General features: G+C 42.2%; 2 protein-coding genes across 4 annotated transcripts; both read right to left on the reverse strand.

The window, feature by feature from the left end:
• Positions 1 to 1,982: 1,982 nt before the first annotated feature.
• Positions 1,983 to 21,934, reverse strand: gna11b (guanine nucleotide binding protein (G protein), alpha 11b (Gq class)). 3 transcript variants are annotated; one of them, XM_087832681.1, is made up of 8 exons: positions 20,721 to 21,934; positions 10,564 to 10,748; positions 9,810 to 9,964; positions 8,410 to 8,538; positions 7,456 to 7,584; positions 5,057 to 5,186; positions 4,789 to 4,942; positions 1,983 to 4,481 (listed from the first exon to the last, which is right to left on the reverse strand). In XM_087832681.1, the coding sequence occupies exons 1-8, from the start codon at positions 20,854 to 20,856 to the stop codon at positions 4,291 to 4,293; spliced, it is 1,209 nt and encodes a 402-aa protein (XP_087688807.1). In that variant the 5' UTR covers positions 20,857 to 21,934; the 3' UTR covers positions 1,983 to 4,290. The 3 variants fall into 3 exon arrangements, with proteins under 3 accessions (XP_087688807.1, XP_006798429.1, XP_006798430.1); XM_006798366.3 differs by lacking the exon at positions 8,410 to 8,538; XM_006798367.3 differs by lacking the exon at positions 7,456 to 7,584.
• Positions 21,935 to 22,044: 110 nt separating this feature from the next.
• LOC102797468 (uncharacterized) lies at positions 22,045 to 26,575 on the reverse strand. Its single transcript, XM_006798368.3, has 4 exons — positions 26,345 to 26,575; positions 24,434 to 24,982; positions 24,176 to 24,336; positions 22,045 to 23,739 (listed from the first exon to the last, which is right to left on the reverse strand). Exons 1-4 carry the CDS (start codon positions 26,507 to 26,509, stop codon positions 23,298 to 23,300), a joined length of 1,317 nt encoding a protein of 438 aa, XP_006798431.1. The 5' UTR covers positions 26,510 to 26,575; the 3' UTR covers positions 22,045 to 23,297.
• Between the last annotated feature and the right edge of the window lie 274 nt (positions 26,576 to 26,849).

Genomic DNA, 26,849 nt, shown 5'->3' on the forward strand with positions numbered 1-26,849 from the left:
GGTGGTGGCCCTTTTGATAAATGACCACAGCGTTGGCACTTGGAGAGAGAGCCTGGCTCTAGAGAGAGTGGGGTTGGCACACTCAGTATAATACATAATTTACATTTGGTTTACATACAAAATAAAGAGAGAAAGAAAACAAACAAACAAAAAAAACAAAACAGCATTTTATACACACCACTACACAATTGACCTTCAGGTTTCACTGGAGTGAGGGAAATTAAATCAAGTGGTCCTAAAATAGTGTTCTGGTAATGTCTTATCATACAGAGAAAGAGGAAGAAAAAAAAAAAAATCACCAAAAAAGAAAAAAAAAAAAAGGGAGGGGGAAACATTTGAGTATGCACCAACTTCACACTGATGTCCAAAAGATACGTTTGATGCCCCTTAGTCCAACAACGAGCCGATGGGAAGGGGGCGCCACACGACCCTGATCGCCCAAACGTGGCAAAAGGAAAACCGCACAGGGCCAGGTTTACCATCTCTTGTTAGTCAAGGCAATGAAAGGCAATAAATAAGTGTTGTAGTGAAAACACAGTCTTTTTTTGTTTTAACAAGTTAATGCTAAAGACAGGATAATTATTTATCATAACAACTGCCTTCCCCCTTTCCCGCTCATATGTTGAGACAAAAATGTGTCACAAAAATAACATGCTGTGCAACGCTGGCCTGCTAACAAGCTAACAAACCCACACCGACAGCCACGCGGCCCTTCGCCATGTGCCAGAGTTGAAGAGTCAAGTTTGAAATGTTTCGTCACCAATAAAGTGAGCTGCACTCCACACACAGTAAATAATAACACAACTACTGATAAATACTTGGGGATTTATACAGATTTAGTCATCCCACTTCATTTCCTCCTTAAGACAGCAGACCAAATAGTTGGCTGTCACCACAAAAGCAGGGTCATTTTCAGCAGACAGAAATGGCCATTAAGAACCACACTGGTGTTTTCTTTTTTCTTTAAATATATATGTATACATTAATGTTCAGACATTATTTCACCACTTAGCACTTTTGAAGCATACCTACATTTTAAGTTGAACTACTGACTTGTGTAGCCTTTGGTTTCCGCTCATTTAAAAGAAAAAAAGAAAGAAAGAAAGAAAAGAAAACAAACAAGTCACTTCAGAGAAACTGTAAATTTCTACACACCTCTGCTCTTGGATAGTGGATGAGGATTTCAAGAAACTTAAATGTTAAGGGGCTTTAAAAAAAAAGGTCCCACTTCTCAGGGAATATTTAGTGTTGTCTATGTAATTACGTGATAACGCAGCCGAGTCTGACAATGCGGAAAAGTTGCCCAAGTTTATGTGCCCAAGTCCATGATTTAAGAGGTAGCTATCACACGGCAACAACTTCTACGCAAAGAAAGGCCGAATTCAGAGCAAATCAGACCCCTCTACTAGCTTCAGCTGACAGTAATGGCTGCCTAGAAAATCAGCATCTAAATGTGGACAATATGCACACACACACACACACACTAAAAGAAATTCCTGGCTATCATCTATAGCTCAATAGCTCAAATACTCTGGAAAACACACAATACTTGTCCTGGTAGTAGTGTCTTTACTGATAAGTGTTTCTATACTGCACAGGGCGTCACAGGTAACTCTGCGATACCAATGCAAACAAAACGTAGTGAAGATCAGGTTGGCCGTAGGGCCCGATACTTAAATGCATTAAGAAAACTGCTTAGTGGTGGTAAACTCTCTACACACACAAACACCCTGCCTATACTTCTTAAAGCACATACTGCAAGTAATCGCCATTTATAAACACATTAGTATTGGATGACTTGGTTCACTGTGGTCCTGTACTCCACTCCCCACTGTCTGATGCCTTATGCACTGTGATAGCCCTTAATGAGGATGAAGGGTAAGTCACCTGTAGAAAAAGTCAAAGACACTGGAAGGGAAAAAAAAGGAGGTATATCCATACTTCACTGGCACTACTCAAGAGCCAGACCCCCCCCCCCCCCCCCTCAAAAAAAAAAAAAAAAATCCAACTATGTTCATACTGTACATTTTCTTAGGTATTCATTACAGCACTGCATCTATAAACAGAGAAAAATATGAATTAAAAAAAAAATTAAAATGTGAGGGCTCCTAAAGAAAAACAGTTTCATCATGAATGGAGATGTCATCGCAAGTACAACTGGAAATGTCTCAATAAGAAAGAGAAAGCAGAAATAAGATCCTTACTATACCAGACATTCATTTTTACAGCAGTTCAGACTCAAGTTAGGCTCCGCCAGGAGAGGAAAAACAAAACTAAACCCAAAAAGGAGCCTTTAAACTCAACAAAATCGAAAGCAGTCAAATTATCAACACCTTCAAACCTGGTCCATAAATTATATAAATAAAAAAAAAAAATCTTTAATTACTTTTAAAATTATCTTGTCCCCATACTGTGAATATTCTTTTTTAAACCAGCCCTAGTTAGAATAACTCTGGAGACAGAGCTAATGCAGTAGTGAGGTGTTCTGAGGCTGGTTGGGAGTAAATCCCCCTTTCTTGCTCCCTTGCCGCTTGTTTCCTAAACACCAATCAGCTGCGTGTAGTCCTATTAATCAAGTGAACAAAAATCCATAATCACAGTATCAATACTACCATAAATTCATAGGAAAAACACAAAAGAAAAATATGTATGCTAATACTTTTTTTTGTACGTTTGTTTTTTTTTTGGCCAAAGATGGTGTACCACAGAGCGTTTCTGTACAGGAGTGTTTTGTGTATATGTATTTACAAACAGATATACACAAACATTTGCAGACTTTAGAGTGTTTTCTGTGAAAGGTTCATAACCACCCCTTCCTCTAAATCACTCAACATTAAGCAATCTTTTTTTTTCTTTTTATAAACAAAGTGACTATACAGTTAAAAAAAAACAAAACAAAACAAATTAAGGAAAGTAAACAGAAGCACCTCCCGTTATAGGAAGTGTGTCTGATTGGACGGCTGAGTGACGTCATCAGATGTTACCGCATGGATTCTACTCGTGCCTTAGAGTGCGGGCACTGCAGCTTTTTTTGTTTTTGTGGAATTAAGCTACTCGCAGCAGCTGCAGATGTGCTCTGAACACTGATGACATCAGCTCCCCTCCGCATCCGCTTCCACCAATCAGAGCAGAGCCTCATTGAAAGCAGCTGTCCTCTCACCCACTACTTAGTGTTTCATAATGGGGCATTGGGTGTGTACCAGTGGAGCCAGATTCACTGATGATACTTTGGAAGATTGTTCCTGTGAATCCATATAGATAACATCTGGAGGAGGGAAGCATGTGATCAACTTAAACATAAAAAAGAAAAAGAAGATCTTAAAACGATACCTATTGTCAAGTAAATTTCTGGTTGCTTCTTTAAAATTTTTTTTGTCGCCTTGCAAAATTTTCTTACAACCACTCCATTTAATCATACTTGTTAAATACATTAAAAAGTGTTTTTTTAAAAATCTCAGCAATTAACAGATTTTGATTAGCCATCTCCTGCTCCCTGACCCCCTCCCCCCTTTAAGTGTTTACATATGCATTTACTTCATAATATATTTTTTTTCTATTTTTTGTGATTGCGATGCTCACACTGGTGGGTACATTCATAGACGCAAGATGGAGACAGAATCCTCAGTCCCGTCCCCACCGAGTCGCTCTGAAGTATCTCTCAGGTCCTCGGATGGTGTCAGAAAATATGGAACTCTGTTAATTCCACACTGGCAGGAGCGTGGAAAGGAGACGACGGAGGATCTGCTCTCGCACCGCTGAAGGTAAACTCCGAGGGGCCAGGGGGTATGATGCCGCTATTCACCGAAACACAGATCCTCTCTAATCAATGATGCCCCCAATACACAAACACACACACACACACACACACACACCAAAATCCCCTCCAGTCACTGTATAGCTCGTGTGAACGGTTTGTGTGCCAGAGCCAGCAGCCGGGGCCAAATCCACACCCACACACACAGAGCAGCTTTGGGAGGACTGAAGACTAACACAGCAAGCTGCCGAGAGGAGGAGGAAGAGGCTTTGGTGAAAGAAGAGGGGCAACGTCTGCAGGTGGGAGGATCTGTGGGTTCACTGTACTGGGAGAAAGAAGAAGAAGAAAAAAAAAAAAAAAACGGTTCTGTTGGGGGAGGGATTGTGTGCGTGCATGCGTGCACATCTGCGGCTGTGTGTGTTTGTGTATGTGAGCTGGAGTGATGTGCTGTGTAATGCATGTGGAGCTGACGGCACATTCCTAAAGAGGTGTGCATTTGTGCAGTGGGGGAGGAGATGTGCGTCGCATTTGAGCCCTCACACCAGGTTGTACTCTTTGAGATTGAGCTGTAGGATGGTGTCTTTGACAGCTGCAAACACAAAGCGGATGTTCTCAGTGTCCGTGGCACAAGTGAAGTGAGAATAGATGATCTTGTCGCTGTCTGGGTTTAAGTCCACAAACATCTTGAGGATGAACTCCCGCGCCGCCTGTGCATCTCTCTGGGGACCTAAAATGCAGAAATGGGTGAGGATGTGCGAGTGTGCATTGTACTTCAAGTCACCTTGACAACTTCGGTCCCCACTAAGGAAACGTTGCTTCGAACTGATTTGTGGATTAGCTCAGTTGAGTCAAACCCAGTTTTACTAACACCACACTGGCACATATGTTGCTGACAGAATAACCAACACAGTGCACATCTTTAAATCCCTCATCTGAATATCAATCGAAAGCGATGATATTGTGACAAGTCTGATTTCTAGCAGAAACCAAACGTACATGTTAATCACTCAACACAAACACGTAGATGATCTCACCATCAAACTCGGGAAAGTAGTCCACCAAGTGCGAGTAGGTGATCTTCTCCTCTAGCAGGTCTTTCTTATTAAGGAAGAGGATGACAGAGGAGTTTTGAAACCAGGGGTAGGTAATGATAGTCCTGAACAGAGCCTTACTCTCTTCCATGCGGTTCTGATGAGAACAGTGTGGAGCAGAAACAGAATGTTAATTTGGCGTCGATATTGAAGTCATCTTCAGACTAAAATATCCAAAATACTCTAAATACAAACCATTTGTCGCACTTACCTCATTGTCTGACTCCACCAGGACCTGATCATACTCACTCAGCGCCACAAGAAACATAATGGAAGTGACATTCTCAAAGCAGTGAATCCACTTCCTCCTCTCTGACCTCTGGCCCCCTACATCTACCATCCTGATGGCAGGATGAAGGCGAAGGAGGATAAAAAGTGAAAAAAAGAAGGGGGGAAAAATAAATTAGCATGCAAGTTTGGGTGGCCTAGTTTATGGTAAGTGATTAATGGAACTAAAAGAGTGCTTAGTGTTAAACAAAAGTTTAAGCTCTCAAGAGTCCTCGCGCTCTAGCAAGGCTTGAGAAGCTTATTCTTACAGATTCTGCAAAGATTTTGAATCCATCAAGACGCATTTATTGAACTCATACAAGTGTAAATCTTGCATATTCTATGAATTACTAATACACAACTTAATAACCTGGCCTTTTCAATAAGATACACTTTTGTTTCATTCCATTTTGTGTAACAGAAGAACTCTCACTGGAGTACATCCCCCTTAAACATTTTCTGCATATGACCTACATAAAAGATTCAGCCTTTCATCCAGGGACCCATCAAAGCATATTTTCACTGTCATTTAAGAGACATCAGAAATAGGCCCAACATTTATTCTGGGTCCTGACCATTTGTTAAAAAATCTAGTCCTATTAACTTCATTTTAAAGTTGCTGAAACAAGAACCCTGATGGATTCAACATCTTCTTTGAAATACTTTCAAGTGTATCAGTGTACAGATCTCTCTATACAGGAAAAAACAAAACAAAACAAACAAACAAAACAAAAAAACCCACACACAGACACACATGTGGAGCGTGCACGTGTTTTTGTTGTGTGCGAGTCATGCACGCCACCAGGCAAGCTTTCCATTTAAGACAGACATAGAAACAGGAAGGAACTTAGGAAGTTGTGTTACTTTCACTGTTTGCTAAATGCCTAAATTACAAACATGAACCACAGAAACTACAAAAACAGTCATTTCAGTTATATCCATACAAGAAATTGTTGCCTCCTCAGTATTGCTAACCCCACCCAGTATATAACAGTATTATAGACCACTAATATGCACAGGTGGGTGCATAGGTGAATTTTAACTGTGTTCAGTAGTCTCATATAGTTAGTAGCGTATTGTGGCATATTCACCTGAAACTCTTTATGGCCCTAGCAACAGTTAACTGTTTTAGCTGATAACAGATTAGTCTGTACTTCTGTTTGTGTGTCATGTTGAAAATAGAAGCTCATAACACATTTTTCACTACTACAAAGCTTTCTCACCCTTCCCCAGTGTGTGCGATAGAGTAGAACATAACAATTGTAAATGCTTTGAAGCACAGTTAAAGACAAAAAGGACACCAGAGAGACATAAGACAAAGGATAAAACAAAAGCTGGGGAGGGGGACGTGACAAAGGACAGGAGGCGGAGCCGAGAGCGTGTTGGAAGCAAAGATATGGAAGGCAAATCACAAAATAAAAAAATTTGCATTTCAGTTTGATTTCAACACATGTGCTGGCAGTAGGTAAGCCAAAATTTAAAAAAAAAAAAAAAATGAAAAAAAAAAGTCTGAAGCCAGTCATAGGCATAGCATTTAGAGTCAAGATTAAACCTAAGAGATACTCTGAGTCCTCATGTGGTTTCAGGTTTCTTGAGCTTCTCCTTGACAAGGTCAGCCTTCACTCATCTGGGACTGTAGGTCCCAGTTTCATTAAGCCCCTTTGTGACAATTGATTGAATTAAATCTTTGAAGTCAAGAACATTTGCCTGATGAAACAAACAGGAGATAAATGGCATCTCCATTTTATATCAGAGTATTTTCAAGCACCTCTGGATGCACAGGTACTTGCCTTCAGAGCAGTCGTACAAATAAGCTTAAAGTCACAGCTCACTGGTGCCCCCTGGTGGTGGCCCAGTCCACAGTGGTCCACAGAGACCCAGGGCCAATATAGGCCCTGCAGGACCTGCTGCCCAAAATAACATTCCTCCACCGCGGAGAGGACGACCTCGTTTCTTCTGCCAGCCGGAGAGGAAGAGGAATAGAGGAGGTGACCCATTTACAGAGACCGGGCACCAAAATGTAGGACTTTGTGTTCATTAGGGGACTGTGATTTGTGTGCATGTGACTGTTGTTCATAGCGCCAGGTAGGTACGTAACTATGGGAGACTGTAAAAAGATGACAACTACTTTTTAATGATTGAAGAGAGTATGGGATGGGATACAGACAAAGAACCCGCATGGATAAATCAAAAGTATTGAGTTATTTTCAGTCATTGTGAGGAAAAATAGATGGTTTATTTTGGGACTTGGGGGAGAAGAAAAATAAAAAATAAAACATCAAATGAGTTAATGACGTCACGACAAAACATGAATGGACGCAGCCAAAACAGCCGTCTTTCTACCTGAAAATGATGCTTTGCAAGTCGAAGGGGTACTCTATGATTCCTGTAGTGGGGATGCGCACCCTGAGTACATCCTGCTGTGTGGGAAGATAGTTGGAATCTGAAATACGATCCAGATCCGAAAGATAACTACAAACGAGCCGGTCAGGAAAAAGGAATACAAAAAGAAAAAAAAAAAAAAAAGAAAAAAAAGAGGGAGGGAGGGGAGAGACAGGAAAACAGTTATATAAAGCGTGGCAGGCAATTACCGCAACACCACAGCCATTCCAGGAAAGTGTGGATCAGTCCTGTTGAAGAAGACTCACAGAAAAGGCCGCATCACAGAAACAAAAAGGTGTTAGTGCCACTGCTCCACCAACACTATTCCCAGAGCTTTGACATTAGCCGTTTATCTTTAACTGACCATGGACACTGAGGTCAAGACATTTGTGGAATATGGTGGTGCAGACAGTGTAGGTGGCGTCAGTGACAGCAGCAGTGACTTTAGCAGCGGAAACAGCAGCACCTGTATCAGATAAACAAGGATCGGACAAGTCTGACATCAAGGACAACAGGAAACATATTCCTCTTTGTTTCTTTAAAGGTTAAATTCTTCTACCTTTCAATGTGCATCCAATTGTCTAATATTTCATGACAAATTCCTGGAGAATCTTTGACATCTCTGCCTAATCCTTCTTTATCTGTACTTTGTTGCTGCTCCCTTCAGTGCAACATGTCTGGCCTTAGGTTCTCCTTTTCCCCTTGGGGCCAGAACTAGAAGACGATGCTACACACAAACCACTGATAGCCTCATAGGACAAAGCAATCTACTCATGCTAGTATCCTTTGTCCCAGCTTTAATCTTTTTTTTTGGAAATAAATGATTCAGAGCTACTTCTTTTACACTGACAGTCATCAGTGGTTTGTGTCCTCTAGTCATGGCGACGCTGCAGTCCTGGTGCCTTGAGGGGGTACCTGAAGATGACGTTCTCCAGGTCAAACGGGTACTCTATTATACCCGTGGTGGGAACACGGACCCTCAGTACATCTTGCTGGGTGGGAACATAACCCTCCGCAGTCACACGGTCTATATCACTAAGGTAACTGGAGATATACACGAACAGTGTGGATAACACTGAACTGAAGACATTATTCAATGATTTACTTGCATTTCATTCTGTCATACGCATGCTCAAACAAATACAAATCTTACACATTTGATGTCAAACTGCAAACACATCTGCATGCACACAAACTTGACCTGCAGTACAGAGCAAGCACAACCAGGGGGCACTAAAGAGTGAGCGATGGCCTTCGGCTTTGCACCCTGGAGTCATGTATTGTGACACAAAGGGTGGACACCTTACCAAGTTATTTTTTTAAAAACAATTACTAGCAGTGCATCTTTTCTCTAAAGACAAATAGCTGTTTCTAGCCAATCTGGGCACAGAAATTGGAAGCTACTGTAAGACTTACTTTAGTGTGTTTTCACTGATGACCGCATGAAGCTCAAGCTCAGGGTAAAATGAGGGACACCATAGTGGTTTCAGTGTATCCATTTATTCTTATTCAGTTGGATGAGACAGTGAAATCAGTCTCTCCAATAACAAGTCTTTTTTTTCCTCGTACAACTAATTACACTAATATCAATTAAAAGCTAAATAGTGCCATTTTCATGAGAGATTGTCAAATAAACAGGAGATTTTTGTCATTTGTCAGCCAAATTTTCCAGTGGACAAAAGGCTAATGTGCTGCTCTGCCCAGCATATACACCGAAACCCACACAGAACCTGACACCAACCACACCTTAATTACTCTGAAAATTTGCATCTTGACCTCTGAAGACAACTGTGTCCCCGCTACACACAAAGTGTCAGTTCCCCCCCAAAATCATGAAATATATATTTTTAAACTTACGTCAGGCTGAACCTAGCTTCGCAGAGAGACAAAATGACCTTGAATTTGGTGAAACGGTTCTTTATATTGCAGCTGCTCAGTCTCACATTAATTAAGCACAGGCACACCCGCATCATATTTCTCGTTTCTTGGTTGGTCTCATTTCATTTTCTCATGAGATGAGACCAACACAACATTTTTAATGCAGGTTTGGGAACAGATTTTTATTTTTCATTTAAAAAAAACAAAAACAAAACAAACATACATCAGTCATTGACTACACTTAAATTATAGTAATTTAAAACAAATACCAAACAAGATGGGTCTTACACAAAGCCAAAAATAAAATGGTTAAATAGGTGACAAATGTTCCCAAACCAGCATTACAGACAAAAATTACACGCAGCTCATAAATAACATTCTTAAACATTACATAGATACCATGACCATCGTCTGCAAAGCGAGGTGAAAAGACGTACTATTTTGTGGAGTCAGAGAGCTGGTATTCTCTGCGACGGTCGTAGGCCTCCTGGATTCCTGGATCAGCCCACAGGGTTTTAATAGCTGTGATGTATGGTTGCTCAAAACTATTGATCTTCTCAATGTCCACCTCCTTCACAAGCATAGCATTAGCCTGGGAAGACAAAAGGTGAGGTAAGTAACAAAAGATCTGACATGCATGGCCACAACACAGCAAACAGAAATATATATCTATGTTTTTTAAAAACTACAAGAATTATCCAGTCATTTCAGTTTTCAGCTGTAGGCTTTTGATATTTCTGCAAATAGCAGATTTTTTCCACTGTCTGTTTAGACCAAACATCCGATCCCAACCACCCACCTATTCTACTTTTTCCAAAGATAATGTTTCTGCTAGACAAACTAAATGCATCACTTCTTGCGTGCCAGAAGTTCTTTCTTGGAAAGATTTTAAAACAAACAGTTGGTCAAACTCTGAGAAAGAAAATGGCATCTGCACTGAGGATGTCGTCAAAAAAAAAAAAAAAAAAAAAAAAAAAAAGAAAAGAAAAGAAAAGGGCTACACTGCTTCAGTTTCACTTTTGACGAACTAATAAGTTTCATTCCTGACCCATCCCTATAAAAGAAAGCAATATAAATAAATCTGCACTAGTCGATTTCTTACAGAATCTTACAAAATCCTCATTGCACAGAGGCATGGAAGCTCTTTTAAAATAATAAAAGTTAACAAGAGAAAACCACAATAGCCCTTACCCGGTTGTCTTCATATTTGTAGGGGATCTTGAGGGTCTCAGTGGCGCGGATCATGGACTGCATGGAGGTGAAGATGTTTTGGTAAACAAGTCGAATGAAGCCTCTTTTATCTTCATCAGAGTATCCAGCTCCATGGATGATCCTCATCTGCTTGATGAAGGTGCTCTTGCCACTTTCTCCTGTACCTGAGCACAAAGACAAAGGATCATAGTTACAGTGTGGGTAACACCTGCTGTTCAAACCTATCGTGAGGGTCCCCAATCAAAGCAAAACTGCAACAGTAAGCAGACCGATTAGCTCGATCAAGACAAAGTAAAAGACGAATTGGGATTAGTTTGAACTTTAGATCATGCAAAGCTACTCTAGTATAGTCCAAAAATGGCAACACCAAACTGGTAAAGAGCACAGTAAGAGAAAGTCCCACATGTGCCAAGGAAACAAAAATCTTAGCTTTCCTTTTAGTTCTCTACCTCTGACTGAACACAAATTCGATCACACCTGAACATAAGATATCCAGAACTGACAGGTCAACTATTTATTTGAAGATAGCCGATGGCAGTTAAGGATAATGAGCCGATGCCAATGCTCCGCCAATAAATTTGTGCAGTGGAAGTTGATAAGGCTTCTGTGGACTTTGAGAAAACATTCAAATGTGTCCCTTAAGGTGTCCTGTGGGAGTATGGGTACTTGCTTGTTGTTACCAACCAATTCCTCCATGTTCATCTGTCCTAAGAGTCTGGTTCACATTGGTACTTCTACCGCTGACGCCATGCTTCTCAGCTGGAAAAAGGGTGGACCACCCAATCTAAACTCGAGATGAATTTCTTACCCAAGTGGAAGAATTAAAGTAACTTAGGCTCGTGTGTAAGAGTGAGGACTGTGGAGCGGGACACTAACTGATGTATTGCTATAGTATCAGCAATGATATGCACGTGGAGCCGATCTACTGTGGTGAAGAAAGAGCTGAGCATGGACATGAAGTTGCCAATTTACAGATCAACCCATGTTCCCACCCTCACCAATTACTATCAGCTCGCAGATACGAGTGGCAGAAAGAGTATCTCTGCTCTCCCTTTGAGACATGTTGAGGAGGTTGATTGTTCGGGAGGAGCCGAGATTAAAGCTGCTAATCCTCCACATTGACATGAGCCAGGTAAGGGGATGCCTGATGTGCACTTCCTTAGGTGAGGTAAGGTCCTATCAGGAAATGGCCCGGGGGTAGACCCAGGACACATTAGAGCTCGCTGCTGGGTACGAAAGCTTATAAATTACTCATCACAGTATACACTACTACTTAGTCTACATTCATATAAACGTGGCAGACAAGAAATGAGAATTAACAGGGACAGGGGGGAAAAAAAAAAAAAAAAAAAAGGCTCCACAAAAACCAAATCCACAAGACAAGATGTTATGGTTCCCTCTTCATGTGTCACCACCACAGCAATGAGCTACACACAGAAAGCTGCAAAAATTTTAATAGTAAAAAAACAACAAGAAAAGGAAATATATTGTGAATAAAATTGCATCTGTTGTCACTGAGGTGTTAATCCATATCACTACCCAGTCCTATTCGATGCCACTGAACTGTCCCATTTTCATATTGAAAAATCAGACCCCTCATTTCTGCCAAGACCCAGAGCCGAACCTGTAACATGAACTCAGACATGCTGCAGTCCGTTTTTCTATTTAGTTACTCGACATTTGATGTAATTAATAGGATAATTGTCTATGTTTTTCTCAAAATTATATTAATACGGGATGCTCATACAAGTCCTTAGTCAACTTGTTATAAAATCCCTTGACTGACATTCCAAACTGATTAACTAAACTCATTAGGGGTGCACATATTTCAAAGCTTCTTTGTCTAGTGTCAGGAAGTTGCACTACAGTTTGCCAAGTAAACAATTAAAAAAATATTTCTAGGAAAAAAAAGGGGGAGGGATAAGTGAGGGAAATATGAGCTAATTTAATGAAGACGATTAAGACAGCTTGCCCTACTATATCCAGCATCTAACAGTGAACTGCCTCTGACAACGACCCCTGCTGTCAACTTTTGGCAAAGGGCGAAACTCACTCAGTGATTCTTTCCTGCCCTCCTGATTCCATATTTGGAAGTAAAACTATTACAATATTTCAAACATCATAACAACCAAGATAAAATGTACATTTTGATACCAAAACATCCCTATTTTCACCGTCAGAGTCGCATACTCTTCCTTCAGTTAAAGACAACAAAAACAACACTTTAAGCCTTTCTATATACCGAAAAAAACCCCCAAAAAACAAACAAACCCCCCCCCCCAAAAAAAACAAAAACACTTGATTGGTGGTCTGTTAGGCCTAACCTACATTTCACAATAGCCCTCTAAGGTCTGCATACTGCTTAAAAACCTTACCCTCAGGCCATGAAAATAAATAAATATTAAAAACAAAGGCTGATGGCATTTGAGTTCTCAGTGATATCAAACAGGATCCAGCACATCAATGATATCTGCAGAACTGAGAGGGAAAGACGAGGTGGGAAAAAAAAATAAAATACACACATAGGCTACACTCATCTCACCACCACCTACATTCAAGGTTTTTGAAGAGCAGCCATATTTCCGTTACCATAGCAACCCCTCCTCTGTCTCCCTCTTTTTTCGTTGCTGTGTTTTTTTTTTCCTCTTCTTTTTTAAACCCCTCCCATCCGCCCCTTCTCTCTCCTCTCTTTCGTAGCAGACAGTAAATATAACTGCGAGCCCCTCAGGCTCGCTCTGTGCTCTTCATATTTTGGTTCACCGCAGAGAAGAAGGGCCTCGGTTAAGCAGAACATTTGGGATGGGCGGGAGAGGGGGTATGGTCTGAGGTCAGGGGGTTCTGACACCTTAGGACAGTGAAAGGAATGGGAGAGATCGGCACTTTCCTGTCAATGGAGAAGAAACAGCTTAATCTCAAAAATATATTTCTAAAGTCTTTATCCATAAGGGGAAAATGGCTCTCCTCCATCCAACAAAATGCCCAATTTAGGATAACAGACTAGACAGGCTTTATAGTTCAGTGTTGTTTTTTTTTAAAAAGCAAAAAAAGCACCATCTTCATTTCTCCTGGATGAATCAATGCACTGCAGTGAAGGCTACACGCTGAACAAAAGAAGTCAAACACAGAGAGCGTATTCTTTGCAACAGGGCTGCAGTGGCAATGACTGCAGACCGGCTCACCGAAGGAGCAAGAAGATCACTCTCCAGCCTAATGTCTGATTTATTTCTCGTGACCCCATCACAAGATCTCCCTCCGCTGTGTTCCCTTAACTATCATGTCCCTCTTTTCCCCAGACAACACACTACAAGCCTCTGTCCTCGCTTTTTCCTCCCCAAAAATTGTACTAGTGCCAGCCACAGCCATTTCCATGCCCTCACCAACTCTTCCCCACTAATACGCCCCCACCCCTCGCTCCCCTCATAACCTCCCTGAGGCAAGAAATATGCCTCGCCATTCTCATCCCTCTCTGTCAAGAATTTTGGATATTCATAACTAGAATCCATCCATTCTTTTTTGGTAATGACCTAGAAAAAGGAGGTCACCTTTTAATAGCTCGCGCGCACACACACGTGCGCACACACACTGAGCTCTCTTCTAGGTACTGTGAGAAAGAGCGAAAAAGAAAGAGTGGAGATTGTGTCCCAGCGCAACAGTGCAAGGTACACTACACAGCCCACACACACACCAACACTACTCACATCGCAGAACCGATGAGCTTTGTTCCAAAAAACCAAAGTCTCACTCGAGGGTAACCCGATGACAATAAGCACACAACAAAAACTTGCTCTGAACACCCAAATTACAAAGAGGCGCTGAAATGATAACAGTACGCAAGCAGTACAGCTCCCCATCAACTAAAAAGGCAGCAAGCACTACACCTGTATATTCCATTGCCAGGATAGCTTTCATAAGCCTTTACATAACGCAACTGATGTCAGCTTGTGACACAACCCCTGATAGACTTGACACACTGCTGTCTTGGTGCAGCAGTTTTGGTTGAGCCCCGGCTGCTACGCTGTCTATTAGGTTATAAGCGTGTGCGCGCACACCTACACGAAGGCATTGCTTTGTTTACACAGTCTGCTCATCTTATAAATCTCCCATCCTGCTTCAAACGCAGCCGCCACAGGGCCTTGTTCACAAGTGTGCCCATTTCTGCTAAACCTGACCTCCCCATGCAAAACGAGTCGCTGCTTTCGATGAACAGGAAGTCATCAGCATTGCTGTAAATTTGCATGCAAAAACACACACGACGAAATATAACTGTCCACTGCTATGAACGGCACTGGTTTATCTGGGTTTATGAACGGTCCTTTCAGTCAGCACGTGGCAATCAAATCTCAGCACGGAGAAACCGTCTGCATAAACACAGCCAAGGTGAAAATACTGACAAAACTGGCATCGTGTAGGCATTATAAGTTTTTGTCAGCACCTGGGAAAATTTTTAAAAAATGAGAAGGCTAAGCAAAAATGTAGCGAGGGTCTTAAGCTTTCACATATTCATCTTGGAAATTGGCCTCTTTCAGGCGTACAAAGGAAAGGGACTGAGCCAAGGCAGCCTGCAGCTATGCAACACACACACCACCTGCCTAACCAACTGTGGACACACACACACAAACACACAGATCCTGTGGTCAACCTCAAGGCATGGATGTTACCTCCACTGTGATGTCCCATTTTTATCCCCTTTCCCTGCAAACACTTCAAAAAAAGGACACAGCAAGGAGGGCCATTTCTCCCTGTCAGATATATGGCCGCTTGCTCTGTGTTCATTGTGCTCCCTCTCGTCAGAATCTCGGTATAACTCTACGGCTTTGAGCCGATGCCTCTGCATCTGCTGAGTGCTCCGCGTACGTGGGTGTCGGAGCTGTAAATCGAACATGCATGCTATAGCAAGCGCTGCACATAATACACACAGTCTCACGCGTCTTCATCTCACCACCTTAGGATGGCCTTGTCTGTTTACCAGTGTGTATGCAATGAGTGTCGAGTGGCAGAGTGGGAGTGGGTGAGCAACAAAAATGGGAGGAAAAAGAAAGAATAAAAGAAACCTCGCTCGACAAAAGATTCAATACTTTGCAGCAGTATTTTTTTTCTTTTTTTAAATCTACAACACACAGTGTGCTCAGCTGCTCCAACTAAAACCAGCCAAATCCTTGATATTGATATCGCTTCTTAAGCTGTGGTTCTTATTTTAGGGAATCTCATCACAGACAGAGAGAGAACATCACTATGTCCACACATGGGCAGTAAACGTACGCCACGGCTATTTGCTGCAATTATTTAACAAATCCACTTTATGCAGAGCGTAAGCGTGGCACAGCCTTCCAAATCCAACTCGAAACAGAAAATTGAAGTGACAGAAGTTGAAACGGTGCGATGAGGGAGAAGTGTGGGCTTTACTGTACGCGGCAGCTGGTGGGAGTAAACAGGAATGAACATGCCACTCTGTCACCACAGAGAGGACTGAAGATGCTGGCAGAGAACAGAAAGGCAGGCTACGTACCCGTCCTGTCTGGGGACTGTGGGGGGGAAGCAAGCAGTATGTGGGACAGCCTCCATCTAGCCTCAAATCTCTAGAGAACCTGCCATGACCCTCTTTTAAGAATGCTTGTGTGTGTGTGTGTATACTTTCATCTGCGTGCTAGAGAGCAAAATGTGTAAAAGACACGGTGTCATAGAGCGAGACAAGGAACGTGTGCAAGGCTGGCTGAGAAAACGATGAAAGGAGACACTATCCAAGTTCGATGATGGTGAATTTGTGCATGCGTACATCTCAGTAAAAGATTTAAACTGGGCATCCTAACCAGGCAGGAGACCGAAAGGTGCAAAATTATACAAAACGCAATATGTAGCCTGACATATACTGCCTCATCAACTCATCCCACTGCAGTTTTCTGGGACCTGGCTGTGAACCTTTTCTAAAAGACATCACATAAACAAGACAGAAAAAAAATGATGAATGGAATGAAGTCTGGGTGGATTTCTCTTTATCCTCATATCTGTCTTCTTTACACATTCACAAAAAAAATATGTATAATGTATAAAATGTTTTGTCAAGTACAGTTTGGGGTCTCCCCACAGAATGTACGAGGCCTTAAAGATGTTTAGTGAGAACTGCTTTTGCTTTCGATCTTTTTTCTTGCAAGTAGATGCGTCAGTCTTGCAGGCGATGAGATAAAATGAAGAACTGTCAGAGAGAACAGATTACCAATTGTCACATTTTAAGGGTTTTTAATCGTGCATATTCGTTTATCTTACATCTCTCTGGAAAATTAATCGCCTAAATATGGTAAACAGATTTTTCGAAACTCTCAGATACGCAGAGCACGTCTTACGTCGACCTTCATATTTAAAAAGCGTTAGATCTGACCATGATAAAGGGGATTTGACGAAAAGCTGCAGAACTTCACATTCACTGGCATTAAAGCCCCCCCGAAAAACTGTGTGCGCACACACACACACATCCATCTAGGAATCCCTATTGCCATATATGATCAAAATAAGATGGCTTGGCAGGAGAAGTAAGGTCAGCAATAAATGTGAGCCTAACCCTTGATCCCCTTCCTGGTTCAATCACACTGCTCATCTAAAAAGGATGCCTTAACCTGGTATAACAAGATGTACTGCTGACACAGGAAAGAACAATGAAATCACTGAGTACTTGGCAAACAACTTAAACAATGCCTGGAATGATATGCCGTAGAGAGGGCCACAACTTTTTGGTGTCAGAGTTAACTTTAGCCTCAGCCAGACTTGATTTCTTTTTAAGGATGTTTTTCACTAATCAGGCACATACACAAATGCCAACTGACAGCCTGTCTAGGAGTTTGAACTCTGAAAAAAATCCTGGAAAAGCACTTTAGGAAACCATAAAATGTTTAACCTAACAGCTCACTTTACTGACCGTTTGCTTGCTCCAGCAGTTCATTTACCCGATGCAGCAAAAGCCACAGCTCTTAGTTCACTTTGTTTTGACCAAGTAGAGGCAAACCATTGGTCTGTGGAGCAGGAAGCTGTCAGTATGGCCTGATATGGCACTCAGCAACAGGCAGCCACACTGCGGTACTGTTGCAGCCCTGGCAGGGCGGTTATTCTACGAGTTAGCAGTTTAACAATGATAACATTTAACATTTACCCTCCTTGTATTCTTAGACCGGAAACTTTGTGCTTGGGTCTGGTATAAGATGTAACCAAACCACATAACTGTTCTGGCACATACACCCTGGCCATGTAGCAAATCCTGCCAGTAAGCGAGTAGCACAGAAGGAGGGTGGACCGTCATTAGTGAGAGGAAAATCTACGCTGTTACAGGAATGCAATATGCAGTTACAGTAACATCAATCTAGAGTTAGAACAATTACAAGACTTTACCAATCTGCATTATGTGGTTCCAGATCTACAACAAACATGAGAAACTGCTACAGTGGTTAGCACAGTTGCCTCGCAGCAAAAAGGTCCCGAGTTCAATTCCAGGCTGGAGTTCTTCTTGCATGTTCTCCCTGGTTACTCCACAGACATGCACGGGGCTAGGTTAATTGGTGATTAGCCAGTTATTATTAGACTAAATTAGCTGTAGGTGTGAATGTGAGCAATCGTTCATCCCTCGCCCTGTGACAGAGTGGTGACCTGCCTCTCACGCTATGACAGCTGGGATAGGCTCCAGCCCAACTGCGATTCTGAATTGGATAAGTGGGAGAAAATGGACTGATGGAAGGATGGAAGGAAGACCTTACTGGTAACGGAATCATCTTAGACTTCTGGGCAGGCAAAAATCAATTTTAAGATTGGGCTTTAGGACGGTAATTTGCCAAGTATTTGCCGTTTCTTATGTCAGGCTGCATTTCATTGTCAGTAAGCTGGAGTTTTCTTGCACGCAAGCACAATTCATCCACATTTTTTTCTGGTAAAGAGTCTGCTACTTTGTTTTACAGAAGTCTCAAGCATCTTCCTGACTGTACTGGACATTTGATAAACAAAATGCATAGTAAGCCTGGGTAAATTAGACCCCGTTTACACACACAAAAGTTACATTTAACTTGCAGACCTGATATTTTCGTCAATGGAGGGCCAAAAATCACTTCATTTTTTAAATACACAAGGAAATCTGCTGCTCTATTATGTTAAAGCTCAAATCAGCAAAAAGGTTGTGTGATATTTTACCTAATAAAGCATATCTACTAATTTCATGTGTAACGCTGCAGGAGTCTGCAGTTGCACATTATATATTAAAGCTAAAGCTGTGCACACTGAGCCGTGGGGTAGAAGATCAACTGACATGTTGAACACATCCCGTACGTGCTTAAATCCAGGGTAGCCAATTACGAAAAAAAAAAAAAAGGAAAAAAAACTTCTCAATCATGTGAGATGGTGCTCAATATCATTCCACCTCTCCTGTGCAGTTTCTTGGCAAAAATTCCCCAGACTGTTCCCAAAGGTCAGGGCTGGGCTTTGCCACAGCAGGTTCCTGCGATCAGTATCTACAAGCTGGTAAATGAGTGCAGACTGTAAGGAGCCTTATAAAAAAAAAATTTAAATAAAGAAATGCAGCCATTTTGAAAGGCGATGGTTAAATGTTCAAAAACGGAGACCGTCTCCATCCTCTACTGAGGTGTGGAGAGGCCGAGATCGCACGGAGTGTTGTGGGCTTGAGAATTATGCCAGGGGATAATAGGAGTCAGTGACACCTTAAAAAGTCTGAGCAGCAGATGTGTTTAACCAAGCCTATTAAAACCAGGACTAATCCTGCCTTACACGTCCTTATCCAGCCGTCCACTGACAGCTTTAGCTTGTACAGGACAGTCCACTTACAGCGTGACTGGTTTCCATTTGCGCTTGCTTTCAGTCCTTCAGACTGATGCACCCATAAAAGTTTGTTTAAAAGACTGCCGTTGGAATCAGCTCCATTAATCCAGCTCATTACCAGGCATGAGTAGCAAACGCCCCTTCTCACCTGCTCACCTTGGCAGCCAGGTAGAAGAGCGTGCAGCAGAGACGAAGATGTACAACACACGGCCAACTATGTCCCATCAATGGCCTACTTTACCTAGTTGAGGTACTCACCAGGGAAATAAAAAGGAGACACACATGTCAAATAACCAGGGCTGCTTTTAGTGAGCGTGAAATGGGAGCAAACGTTTTGAAACTAAGGATGCAACCTAGATAATTCCAATTGTCCTAAAAAGGGAGATTCTTTTATCACCCCCCTCCCCAAGCTCTTACACCAAGCATTAGTTCAAGTAGCCATGGAGGGAAGGGGGTGGGTCACATAATGGACAAGAAGTTAGTCTGTTATAATATGGTAGGTAAGCGAGTACATTCGAGAAAGCACAGTCCACTGTTCCCTTTTGTGTCCACAGAACTATGAATCAATGCAGTACAGAGCAACTTATCCAACAGCAGCTCCCACCTGCCCACACACTTGCTATAAAAATAGCTAACCTACTCAGCTAGACTCCAGGATGAGGGGGCCAGCCCCTCAGTGTCCTTGTCCTCTGCAAGTGTAGATTTGTGACACTAGTTACTCATTAAATAATAACAGAAATGTAACAATGAATGAGTGGGCACCATACAAGGTCTAGCTGAGGGATCTGAAAGGTCTTCCAGTTGTACAAATGTTATGCAACCTATTGAAATCAACTCAAAGCCCCCCTCCTCCCCCCGATTAAATCAAGTGGCCATCTTCACAGTTAACCAGCGCCTGCTGACAAACGACAGTAGCGTTTTGCAGCTGGGAGATGAATCAGACCGTCATAACTTAACATGTGGTCGCCTGCAAACGGTGACATCTTCGCAACTTCGATGCCAAATGAGCCTGTTGTCTGCACGCCAATGCAAAATCCACTCACACACACACACGAATAAAGAGACGGATCCGCTGGTTAGGCATGCCATGCAGATTCGCACCTGCACACGCCAGATAGCCAAATCCAACGCAAGTTGCAAAAACAAGCTCCGCATTTCGGAAAACCATGCCATAACGTTTACTCATAATCACACCAGGCTTCCAGCTAGCAACCTTAACTAGCAGCGTATCTGCTAGCATCGCCAAGAAGGCCCAAGGAGGTTGGCTGTCCACATAAACGACACAAACATGGCTATTAAAAAGGGCGTTTGGGATTTAGCATGCTACATACCGAGCAGCAGTAATTTCAGCTCTCTCCTGGAGTCTCGCTTGTCTCGGCGGAGTTGTTTGTCAATTTCTGCATTGATTCGTTTCGACTCCTTCGCCTCTTCGCTCAGGCAGCAAGCCATCATGGACTCCAGAGTCATCCCCACTGGTTTTTGGCAGCCCGGTTCAGGCGGGACCTAACGAACACTTGCCCACGGTTTCAGCTTCTCCCGAACCCCGGTTTCCTCGCTTCTGTCTCTAGCGAGGAGGTGGTGGTGGTGGTAGTAGTAGTAGTGCCGGACTGGACGAGTGGATGGATGGATAGGACTGGGGGAGGGGGTGGGGGGAGACTAGCCAAGGGGCCTCGCTGTCAAGTTGTCCCCCCGGCCGAGAGCAACTGCGACTTCAACCGGGCGATCTCAGCAAATCACGGGAGATTCGGACAGGGAGGAGGGAGCCAGGAGACGGTGGGGCCTCCCCGAGATGCTCTCAGCCTGCACGCCTCTTAATACAGCTAATATTAAAATGACTCCAGCTGCCACAGATTAGCCACTTAATACCCGTTTATATCATTAACCCCTCGTGTGTCACTGGGAGATCCAATTTTACCTTCTTTAATTTAATCTTCTCAATCCGCTAAAAGTGGTTTAAGACCGCAGAGTCGCCACATCCGAACCCGTAACAGCTGATATCTGTGCACTCTCCCCAACGCTAGATAAGCCCGTTTAGGCTGTAAAAGTAAAGACCCCTTGTCAGTAGGCTAATATTAGAGTGGTAATCTATATTGCACTATCCACACCGCAGCACCGCGCCTATTTTCCGAGTAACTACATCAGCTAACGCTGGCTAAATTAGACGTAACGGCTACGGAGGCTGCCCTGCTAGCCCGCTAGCTCACTAAACAGCGCCTCGGCTAAAATGTGTCAACCCGCAGTGATTGAAGCAGCAGGCTGCTGGTTGAAGGAATTTGACTGCCTAGCTAGCAATAATTACACAGCAGCCTATTACATCTTGGCTCATTTTGACGATAAAATAAAAGGCTACGACAACGGCCGAAAACAAATCTGAAAAACGCGTGCCGAGCCGGCGGCTTTTGCTAGAAATATATTCACTTCAAGCAGAAAGCTTTCGGGTCGTTCGTCGCTGGAACTAGGTGGGCACACAACAGGATGATGCCAAGCGAGGAGGAGGATACAGTAGTGTTGACTGACAAACGGCGGATTTCACCAAACAGGTTCGTGGCAGACCAATTGAATGAACGAGGCGGGTCTCTGGGTGGGCTCAAGTTAGATCCATGATATATGCAGGCTAAACCTAAAAAGCATGACCAGATAAAAGCTGTTTTTTTTTTTTTATTGTTGTCCAAGTCAGAGCACCTGTTGCATATATGCTATCTCCAGCTTAATAATATGTTAGAATATATAGGAACGCTTAAATATGTAAGCACTCCTTATCCTTCCATCAATAACCTGCAGGGTATTGGAAGCGAGCGTTAAGTGTGCTGGAATAACAACGGCATCTAGTGGCCTTATAATAGAATTGCAAGTGTCGCCTGTTAAAACTGTGTTCATTCATTCACTGAGTCCATGAAGCAAATGAGGACACTTGGCATTCATAAATGGGCCATTCTGCAATTGCAGGACAATTTCTGTCCCACCCATGAATTTCAAAGTAACCCCTGTACAAAATACTAGAACACGCATTTGTTGTGTAAATTAAACATGTCCCGAGGCAGGTGTAGAAGAGGGGTTCCAAAATATTAATTAAAATACAAAATATCTCCAGGGAAACCTTCAAAAACTGTCACTTGTCTCTCGTCACAACTTCTTGACAACCAAATTGCATGTCAAATACAACAATTAACATAAGTTATAAATCCACCTTTTCTTTTTGACTATGCTGACACGTGTCTCTTATACTTGTTAAACCATTTTATTTACATCAACATATTTTAAAGAAGACAACATGATATTATGAAAAGATAAATTCATTTCTTTCTTGTATTTCTTTATTTCTGCTACTCTAATTTTATTACTCACAAGGGTTTAATCTATTGCCTTTGTAGTAGTTTGAATTATTGTATGAATAGTGCATTTGAGCAAAACATATACAGGAGTTTCTTGTTACCATAAAAAAATAATAATAAAAGGAACCCAATTCACCAAAGTGCATCATAAATAAGTGTAATGTTTAGAAATGCTTGCTTTGCCTCTGCCTTTTATAAGATTGTTGCCAACACACAGTATGGGAAATGTGACATTTTAAGGCTAATCTGGCAGACGGATTTAAAGCTGAACATTGATAAAGACTCTTGGAAAAGCATGGTCTCTAGTGTGGGTGGGCTCACAAGAAGAGCTCAGGGAAAACTGACATGTTATAAGATACTTCACTGTTTTTCAGTTTAATTCTGTTCTGTTATCTGTACTGTTCTCTTTGAAGAACAGTTTGAAGAAAATTCAAGAGCCCAATAAAAATTGTAATGACATAAATTTAAGTAAAGTTAGGTAAATATAAAAAAAGCAACAGATTGAGATTCTTATTTCAGTAATCCAGTCATGCTGGTAATGTAACAAAAGGTATAATTGCACATGGAAAAAAGTGTTCAATTATTTAGCTTATTTTGCTCTTCAAAATAGTCACAGAAGAGCTGCCTGACTTCCTCATTATTACTTTGGTTCATGCTTGTAGAGAGAAGCTGTTTGTGGCTGGGTTGGGGACTCTCTGCCTCGGCCACCTCCACCTGCCACTCCGCTTTAAATGCGTCCCCGTGAGACTCGCACATGTTGTGCAGAATGCAGCAAGCCAGGATCATGGTGGGCACCACGTCCAGTCCGCAGTCGTTCCTCTTGCTGAGGCACTGCCAGCGTGCCCTCAGCCTCAGCAGCGCCTCCTGAGACACGTGCAGCGCTCGGGCAAGCCGTCCATTAAACAGCTGCTGCTGCTCCGTCAGTGCCGCGTGACTCGCCGTCCTGCCCTGTTCCTCAGGATAGGCCTTCATCAGCCAGCTCTGGAGCGGGTAACAGGCCTCACCCAGCAACACATACCTGGATGTGATAAATGAGTGTCATTTATTTAATGCCTGGAACACCTGAAATACACAAAAACACTCAACACTACTACATTTCACAGTTTGCAAATTTGTATTATCTTTATTGGCCAGCAGTTGGCAACATTAAAAAGACGTGCAGTTGTACAGAAGTTTATAGGAAAACAAGCTTAGGTTTCCTTTGCCCTGTGACCTCAGTAAATATAAGAGTCAGAAAAGAGGATTACAGTGTCCTTGGGTTCAAAACATCAATGTGGCAACAATAAAAATGCTCAGTTTGAGCCTTCATAGCAACATTTCACCAACTAAAGAATGACATCACAGTGTCTACATTTGCTTGTTACACAAAGGCCATGTGAAAACCTGACATACACGAGGAAAAAAACAACTTGAATGCCTGAAAAATGTGACTGAATTTCTTCTGTTAACTCTACCTGAGTGATTTTCCCATGAAGGTAGGTGGTGGGGCAGGTGAGAGTCCACCCTCGGCGGCTGTTGCCCATAGCGAAGAGTTCTGTAAGATCTCAGCTGGATCTGTCCCGCCTGGGAAACTGGCACATACATCCCAGAAGTGCCCCCGACCACTAACAGCCACCTAAAACAGTGAAGGCACACAGAGGCAAATGGTCGGACTCTGATTGGATAATCCGCAAGCTTGTAATTGCAGTGACATAAATGGGCGCTTTCGTCACCTGCGACATGACTGAGAGCCAGCCGGCAGGGTTGGCGTAGTCAGATGCGTTGTTTGATGGGGTGATAATAGCTGTGTGGAGTGTTGCTATAGCAGCGACGCAGTGAGGGAAACCCCAGTGAGACAGGAACAGCTGAGCTGAATCCTCCAGCTCCTGCTCACCTGGCGATCGGAGGTAGATGGAGCTGAGGAGCGCCACGATGGCGTGACACATGTCTCTAACGCACCTGCACACGGTCGACTTCCCCACACCGAACAAGGCGCTGATGGTGCGGTACTCGATGTTGGATGCCAGGCGCCACAAAGCTACAGCTACGCGCTTCTCCACCGGCAGTGCCAGGCGGAAACTGGTGTCGCGTCGAGCCAGGCGGGGCCTCAGCTTGTCGCAGAGGTAGAAGAACGTCTCCCGGTTCATGCGAAACTTATCCAGCCAATCAGAGGGCTGGAATTCTGTCATGACAACCCGCTCCCACCAGTCTGTGCTTGGAGTGGTGGTCCAGGGACGAGTGCGGATGCGGGCATTGGAGCGGACACCTCCCGCTATCATCATCTACAGAGACAAAGATAAAAAAAAAATTAAATTACTTCCCTCTGAAATATCCAGAATCTGTCACATTTTTTAACATAATGTTTGCTTTTTTGATCCCCGCAGTAGTTATTCAATCAGATAATTTTTTGAATTCATATTTACCACAAAGGTAATTTTAGTGATCTATTAAGTCAGCACCTTTTTGGCAAACCCCTTGTTTTAAACATGCTGCCGTTGATATAGCAGAAAATTTTAGGATATTGTATTCTTGGACTCATGTAATAACATGTCAACATTTAATATGGTTTTGGCACAATCAAATGGTTAAACTGAGTTTACCCATGTAACAAAATATTATTTTCCAGTAAATCATGTAATAACTGGAGAGATATGAAGTTGGTCCTAGTGATGAAGTTTACAGATTTTTTGATAGTTGTCAAATTTAAATTGTTGCTCATTTGATATACAAATGCAAATGGTGAAGCATATTTTTTTTTAGAAATATACATTATAAAGCTTATTACATTATTATTACATAACATATTTATTAGAGCACCACCCAATGTAAGTTTATGCCACAGCTATGCTACATTAACAGTACTGGTAAATACCAAAAACATAGACATATATATATATATATATATATATATATATATATATATATATATATATATATATATATATATATATAATTTCCTGCAAGGGTTAATCCACCAATATGCACAAGCTCTTTCATCAAAATGATCTATTTACTCTGTAATATTATACTAACCAGAAATTCTGAGTTAGAGATGGCAAAAAAACCTAAAAATAACACAAAAAACCTTCTTGTATCAGTAACAATCTTCCATACTTGTACTTGTTTGCTGTGTAATGTTGTTTATTTGATGACTATCTTTTTCATTATCCCAACATAATATCATCAAGGTTGCTGTGATTTGTAAAATGTAACTGTATAAGTAGATATAGAAATTTCCCAAATATACCATAAAAACAAAAGTTTACAGGGGGAAAATCCAACAGCTGGTATCTGCATATCTGTCTTTTTTTTTTTTAATGAATTGTGAACATTTCAGAAAATGTAACACCCTATTTAACAAAAACCTGCATATAACAGACCTAATTTATAGCTTTTAGCAGCTTGACTGTGGCTGATCTGACTATTTTCAAGTTTAAATGCAGGTAGGCCCACAGTCTCTGGTTTTAGTGCTTTTATATGACTGTAAATGTGAGATTTAAGAGATTTGAAGTGTTGGTCGTGTACAAGATATTGACTTTATTAAAAGCTTTGACGTTTTGCAGACAGATAATACACTATATTAGTTAAGAGCACTTGACATGTTGACGTGTTATTATTTTAAGCCCCTATAGAGGTGGACTAACCATGAGCATCCTCCTCTGTCTCTGGAAGAAGTACTGGCGGTGTCTGATGCGTCTTTGGATCTCGTTGCGTCTCTGAATGTTTGCGTCGTTTATGTCTCTCATGCGCTTCAGCAGCATGTAAGTCACGAGAAACATCAAAGAGCGCAGCTGCTCCTCCTCTTCCATTATTCCAGCTTTACCCGGGAGGCGACACTACTGCGGGTAACATGTCAGCCTGGTTAAAGCACAGCCTCTGTCATTCCACTTCCGCTTTCTGCTTGTTTATGTCTGGGTGTGAGTGGTGCTGCCATCCAGTGGCTGTCAAGACGAGTAGGGTACTGCACATCTCTCAGTGCTGATGAAGCTCTGTATATTGTTTTAGCATTCAGGGTTGCAGTGCTTTGGAAACAGTGATGTAAGCATCTGACATTCTTTGAGACTGACAGAAACTGGTTATTATTAAATGCGTTAGGTACTAGAAACGGGTTCCTCCCAACATACCTCTCAGAATATAAAAAAACCAAAG

This window comes from Neolamprologus brichardi, chromosome 19 (genome assembly GCF_056152115.1).
Source record: "Neolamprologus brichardi isolate AB-2024 chromosome 19, ASM5615211v1, whole genome shotgun sequence".
NCBI lineage: Eukaryota > Metazoa > Chordata > Actinopteri > Cichliformes > Cichlidae > Neolamprologus > Neolamprologus brichardi.

Bases quoted from the DNA above. Each gene is read 5' to 3' on its own strand.
- LOC102797468 (XM_006798368.3), bottom strand. From the start codon at position 26,509: ATGGAAGAGGAGGAGCAGCTGCGCTCTTTGATGTTTCTCGTGACTTAC. The intron at 24,983-26,344 runs GTTAGTCCACCT...TTGTCTCTGTAG, and splicing joins GACAGAGGAGGATGCTCATG to ATGATGATAGCGGGAGGTGT. The intron at 24,337-24,433 runs GTGACGAAAGCG...TCACTGTTTTAG, and splicing joins GGCTCTCAGTCATGTCGCAG to GTGGCTGTTAGTGGTCGGGG.
- gna11b (XM_087832681.1), bottom strand. From the start codon at position 20,856: ATGACTCTGGAGTCCATGATGGCTTGCTGCCTGAGCGAAGAGGCGAAG. The intron at 9,965-10,563 runs GTAAGGGCTATT...TTGTCTTCCCAG, and splicing joins ACAAATATGAAGACAACCGG to GCTAATGCTATGCTTGTGAA. The intron at 7,585-8,409 runs GTACCCCCTCAA...GCTCGTTTGTAG, and splicing joins CTGGAGAACGTCATCTTCAG to TTATCTTTCGGATCTGGATC.